Source organism: Silene latifolia, chromosome 2 (genome assembly GCF_048544455.1).
Source record: "Silene latifolia isolate original U9 population chromosome 2, ASM4854445v1, whole genome shotgun sequence".
In the NCBI taxonomy this organism is placed as follows: Eukaryota; Viridiplantae; Streptophyta; class Magnoliopsida; order Caryophyllales; family Caryophyllaceae; genus Silene; species Silene latifolia.
The window spans coordinates 25,872,297-25,878,816 of record NC_133527.1 but is presented as its reverse complement, the minus strand read 5'-3'; the positions used below and the strand labels follow the sequence as shown (position 1 = coordinate 25,878,816).

The 6,520-nt window shown below is 38.7% G+C and overlaps 1 protein-coding gene across 1 annotated transcript; it reads left to right on the top strand.

The window, feature by feature from the left end:
* The first annotated feature begins 4,983 nt into the window (after nt 1-4,983).
* Nucleotides 4,984-6,099, top strand: LOC141637656 (protein ASPARTIC PROTEASE IN GUARD CELL 1-like). The gene has a single exon (XM_074447127.1). The coding sequence runs from the start codon at nt 4,984-4,986 to the stop codon at nt 6,097-6,099; it is 1,116 nt and encodes a 371-aa protein (XP_074303228.1).
* The last annotated feature ends 421 nt before the right edge of the window (nt 6,100-6,520 follow it).

Here is a 6,520-nt window from a genome sequence, read left to right as displayed (position 1 = left end):
CCTATTCTAATCCATCTCGAGGGCACATCCTTCAATTAAAGGATCACCTTCGAAACATTACCCTTGGTGACAAATCGATTCTGAATATAAGTTATCGATCAAGGCTTGCACCGCACAACTAACCCAGCTAGGTAAAACCATTGACAATGAAGATATCACTACCCATATAATCAATGGTCTCGATCAAACCCTCTATAAACCTGTTATCGGTGCCGTTAGAGCTCGAGACACACCCATAACCTTTGAAGTTTTCCATGAAAAGCTAATCCAACACGAACTGCTTGTGAAAAACCAACCTGCCATCACCCCCTTCACTCCCTTTGCCCACGCGGCTATGACCCGCCACTGCACCAATAACACTCCTCGCTACCAAACCCAGTCCAACACACAAAGTCGACTCTCCTATCGGTCCAACAACCATAACCGTGGTAATCAAACCACTAACCCCTCCCCCAAACCTTTTAAGGAAAAATGTCACTACTGTCGCACGAGTGGCCATGTCACCGGTGATTGCCTTGATTTCAAATGAGACTATCCTAATGTTGTCTTCCTTCCACCCCTCCCTAAACAAAATCGAGCCCATGCCCATACTACGACGGTCACTAACACTCCCTCCTCTTATTTAATTGATAGTGATGCATCGCACCACATTACCAACGGCCTAAATACCCTTTCTCTTCATGCACCGTATGATGGTCCCGACGACCTTGTCATCGCAGATGGTTCGTCACTTCCTATAACCCATTTTGGTTCATTTTCTTATTATAACTCTCTAATATTTAATAATGTTTTGGTTGTTCCCATTATATCTCGTAAATTACTTTCCGTTTCTTAATTTTGTATCGATAATAATGCTATGCCTTATTCTCACCCACTTCTTTCTCTTTTAAGGCAATTTCGACGGGGGCAGTTCTTCTTCAAGGGCAATTCCATGAAGGCACTTATGAGTGGCGGCCTTCATCTGCAACCCACGCCTACTCCGCCACTTCCAACTTCACGTCGTGGCACCATGGCCTTGGGCATCCATCAAATGCCACGCTTAAATTATTAAACAACAATTTTAATTTCTGTATTTCCAATTTTATGCATTGTACCTCCTGCTTAATGAATAAAAGTCAAAAACTTCCTTTTTCCGTCTCAACTCTCACGTCCAACGCACCCCTCGATCTCGTCTACTCCGATGTATGGACGACCCCTGTCCTATCACACGACTCCTTTAAATATTATATAATCTTTGTCGACCACTACACTCACTACTTTTGGCTATACCCGATTAAAAATAAGTCTGACACCCTTCTCACATTCACTAGGTTTAAAGCTATCATTGAAAAAAAATTTAACAAACCAATCCGCCAATTCTACTCGGATAATGGCGATGAATATAAAAAATTAAACCCGTCTCTTCTTGATTATGGCATCACCCATCTTACCTCACCATCACATACCCCCGAACACAATGGCTTTACAGAGCGACGACACCGTCACATTGTCGAAACAGGCCTCGCTCTCCTTACTCAAGCTCAACTCCCAATCACCTTTTGGCCCTATGCTTTTTTCACCGCTGCTTACGTTATTAATCGCCTCCTAACACCAACCCTTCAAAACAAATCCCCATACGAAAAACTCCTTCTTCAGACTCCTAATTACCAAAAATTTCGTCCCTTTGGTTGCCTTTGTTTCCCGTGGCTCCGACCCTATAATGCCCCCACGCTTGAATCCAAATCAAGCCTTGCATATTCGTAGGTTACTCTACGACAAAAAGTGCCTAACTTTGCTATGAACCCGCTGCTCGAAAGTTATACACCTCTCGCCACGTTCGATTCGTGGAAACCGAGTTTCTTTACACCACTCTAACCAACTCCACACCGTCCACTCCACCCTCCCCTGATCGATGGTGTACCTTAACCTTACCCCTGCTTGACCTCTCTCTCCCTACTACTATCCAACAATCCCCACCCTCATCCCCAACACCAAACTCCCCTGCCTCCCCAACCTCCACATCACCTACCACCCCTGCCTCGCCAAATGACTCACCCCCGCCTCCCCACAACCGTTGACTTCTGTCCCCTCATCCTCGCTAAATGACAACTTCTATCCCCTCCTCCTCGCCAAATGAGAAGTCTTTCGTTGCTACCTCACCCCGTCCTCTCATCCCTTCCCTACCACCCCCTCCTCCGCCACTACCCTCCTGTGTTGCCACCTGACTATCCTATAACATTATCAAACCGAACCCAAAATACACCAAACTAGCCACCTCTACTCTCACTCTCACTCACACCACACCTACTACAACCAAATAGGCGCTCATTGAATCCCCCCGGGCCAATGCATTCCCGCACCACCACATGGACCATGTAAACCACCCCCTTCGGGGCTACAGTGGCCAAGTGATAATCGCTCCAGCTGGTACTCGAACCCAGGACCTCTCAACTCCTGCATTTCTACAAGCTTCAAGGTTTAACCCGACTACCACTAGACTAACACCACTTGGTTTAAATTGCAAGCTTAGGATTATATATTGATGCTCCAACTCGAGGAATTAAGGAGCTTACTGACCCAATCTAGAAATATGACAATTATTATAATAAAACTAATTATTTCTAACTAAATAGTAAAATGAGCTATTTAAACATTTAAATCGCACAAAATCGAATTATATATAAGATAAAAGTATGAGTAAAACAATACTAAATTACTGCATATCAGTTACCAACAAAAATGAGCTTTTTTTTTTTCAAATGAATCTTTACAGCACCAACAAAAATACAAAATGGCAAAAGCTTATTTAGATTTTAGATGGAACCATCAACTCATGGGATTGCATTATGTACCCAAAAAAATCATGGAATTGCATTGCCCATTAAATAAACACAAATACATTAATAGCAAGTGAAAAGATAGTTGGTGAATGAATTTCACATAATCATAACTAGGATTAATGTTGGCCATTAAATTCATCTAACCAGCAGCCCTAGCTAGTTTGGCAGAGCTTTAATTTCTACTCCTATAATCTACTTCCTCCATTCAACTCCACTCTACCACTTTGCTTTTTCACGTTTGCCAACGCAGGTTTTACGCGGTAAATATCGTTAGCTACGTATTTGCAAAAATTATAAAAATTAGATAGTGTTAATGTACTCGTAAAGACGAATCAAACAAGATCCCACATGAATGTATTTTCACTTATGTATTGAGAGAAAATCGAAATTGAATGTATATTTGTGAATAGCGTAGAAAATAGAAATAGGTAGAGTGGAGTTGAATGTAGGAAGTATATGTATAGATTAAGCAAATGGAAAGCTGTCTCGCATTTAAATTATCGGAGAAATTTAATGGTGTTGGAGGTGACAATTGACAAGTAACTCACTTCCATAGTTCAATACTTCAATATGACCATACATCCATACTTAAAATTAACACAAAATACTGGTTTATGCAAACAAGGGTACCATGTTATAATGAAATAATTAGTGTCATTATAATTATAATTAGAGTGTTATCGAAACAATTAATTACAGAACCTATGTATGAAGCAATATTTTGGAATATCGTGGAGTGTCTGAACTCTTCACAGCTAAATATTCTAACCCACTCCTTTCCGTAATTAGTGCAAATTTATCTAATTTATGTCATTGTCCATTAATATAAGGCAAACCCCAAACGTAAGAGTGACTGAAATTATTTTGAGTTTTCCTTTTTCATTTAATTTACCAACAACTCAAATGTATTCCTTTGCAAAAGTGCAAACCTTGTCACCAAACAGAAATGTAAACCATTGTGTTTAATTAATTAAAAGTGGAAGACAATTATTAGTAACTTACAACACCAATGAATAATACAACTTTGCATTTTGCTTAATATGTAAATGTAGAGTTTCCCAAGTCATGCCAACTTAGGCCTTTTGTTTGGAGATACAATTGATATGGACATCCCATCTTTTAGACTTATACTACAAATTACTAATAATGCCTAATATTATCCTAAATTATAATTAATCATGTGGAAATCATAGTCACCATTCACCAACACACTCGTCATTTGTTATGTGTTGTTTTCTATAGCATTTAATTGGAAATTAGATTAGATTAAACTTGCCAAAAATGATTTACGCCAATTAACTCAACCAAAATCCAGTTGAACTTGAAATATACCATCAAAAACTTAATTAATTTCAAATTGAATGATTTGAAAAGAAAAAAAACATATATAACGACTCCACAAGCAAAATGATCCGACCAAATTTGATAGTCCGCGCTCAAGGTTACCTGACCCAAACCGGACTTAAACAGTCCATTTAAAGAACATAACCACGAAAACATATTTACCAAATTTTGAAACTGTTTAGGTTATCGAGTTTTACCAATTGCATTTTATACAGTTAATTAAAAAGACAAAATTACAATTTTTATCTTATATCAATATGTATGATCATATACTTTTACAACACATATTTGTAACTGTCTCTTAAGAAATTTAGCACGATTGTTTTTAACCAAAATCAATTAAAACGTCCAAAATTCACAGGCCTGCCTTGTTGATTATTGTAGACTAAATTGAAAAAGTCCTTAAAATTAACAGAAGATCTTCTTTCAGACAACCGTTTTCGTCTGAAGCCTTTAGATAAGCTATATGTGATCATTTTATAGTTAGATGTGACTATTTAAAGGTCACACTTATAGATAAAAATGCGAACATTTATAAAAATAATCACATTTGACCATAAAATTGTCACAAAGATCTGTTTGAAGGCGTCATACGAAAATAACCGTCTAAAATGATAATTTGTGTAAAATTAAAATGTTGGGAGTAATATATCATTTTTTTTCCTACTACAGCATATTTTACTATCCTTTCTCGCTATAAAAGTAGGAGTACTACACTACTACACAACACTTAAACCCATCATCTCCTCAAACAACTCAAAGAAACCTTCACATATCAGAACATTCAGAAACTCTGTTTTGCGTCCCTACTCCCAAAAAAATGCTTGGCCTCACTCTTTTCACCTTTCTTTTTCTTCTTCTTCCTCTGGAGCTTGTCTCCCAATCATCCTCTGAATCATCAGAATACATCCGCACACCGGTACTCGGTAGTGCTGATGTATTCAGCCTATTATACTATACCAAGATCGGGGTCGGCACTTTTGACGCCACCCCAAGCTTTAAGAACTACTTCTTGGCAATTGATACCGGTTCCTCCCTGACATGGCTTCAATGTGAAGCTTGTCGGAATCCCGGAAACCACTGTTTCCAACAACTTAAACCTCCTTTTCCGAATTCCAATTCTCACACCTATTCTCCATTGACAAGCTGCGAATCACAAAGGCAAGCAACATCGAGCCGTGGGAGTTGCATTGGGCATATGGAGTACAATAGTGGTGAGAAAACACAGTTTGAAGTAGCTCATGAGCATTTTATATTAGAAACAAATGTTCACAAGTCTTTCAAAACAGTAAAGCTTGAGTTTGGTTGCGGTTTCAACCAAACGGGTTTTAACGAAATAACCAAGCCTGGAATCATGACGGGGATATTGGGGTTAAGTAGAGACCAGATGTCTTTTCAATTCCAGATTGACACCGAATCTGGTAAGGGCCTCAATTTTTCCTATTGTTTCCCGATTTTGACCAAAAGAGGGGGACCCACAACCTACCTCACGTTTGGCAAAAATATTCCCTCAAGGTCGGGTTTCTCAGTGACGCCACTATTGTCGATTCCTGGTGATGAGTTATATTATGTGAAAATGTTTGATATCCTTGTCAATGGTCACCCACTTCATATTGACCCTTCTTATTTTGATGTCCGTAAAAATGGGGGTGTTTTCCTAGACACTGGCAGTTCAATTTCCGCATTGGTTCAACCGGTTTACGACACACTAGAAAGGCGCCTTATGACGATCTTTTCCGCCAATCCAAATTTTCACCGGAAAGCTGTAATGGCACTAACCTGCCTCCACTCTGCTATGACATACCGAAAAAGGGTCACGGGTATAAGCATTTACCCACCATCAAGTTTATTCTCCAAGACGCCCCATTTGTCATCCTCCCTCGTCAGGGATTCTACATTGGTAAAGATGCCCATCATCGATTCTTTTGTCTTATGATGGGACCAAGTGACTATTCTAGTGTGATTGGCGCATATCAACAGGTGAATCATAGGTTTGTGTATGATTCAGCTCAATCCAAGTTATTGTTTAAAAGAGAAAACTGTGCCAAACACCAGTAGTTTCTGTTCTAGTGACACTGTTTAACTAAGCTTGTGTTACTTTTTATAATCTTAATTAGATGTCATATCTTTGTAGTTTATTTCTTATCGTTAGTATTAGTATTCTACGGAGTAATTGTTTCACTTATTAATTTTCTACCGAGTAATACATTAGTTGCTTTCCTTGCAAGAAAGCCGGTCTGATATCTTGTACGGAGTAAAATATTTATGGTCTCATGATCATCAATATAATCATGTTTTAAGTTATTTTGATTTTTGATACTTTACATCTAGTAGTTTGCACAAATATTGTTAGCCCA

Bases quoted from the DNA above. Each gene is read 5' to 3' on its own strand.
- LOC141637656 (XM_074447127.1), top strand. From the start codon at position 4,984: ATGCTTGGCCTCACTCTTTTCACCTTTCTTTTTCTTCTTCTTCCTCTG.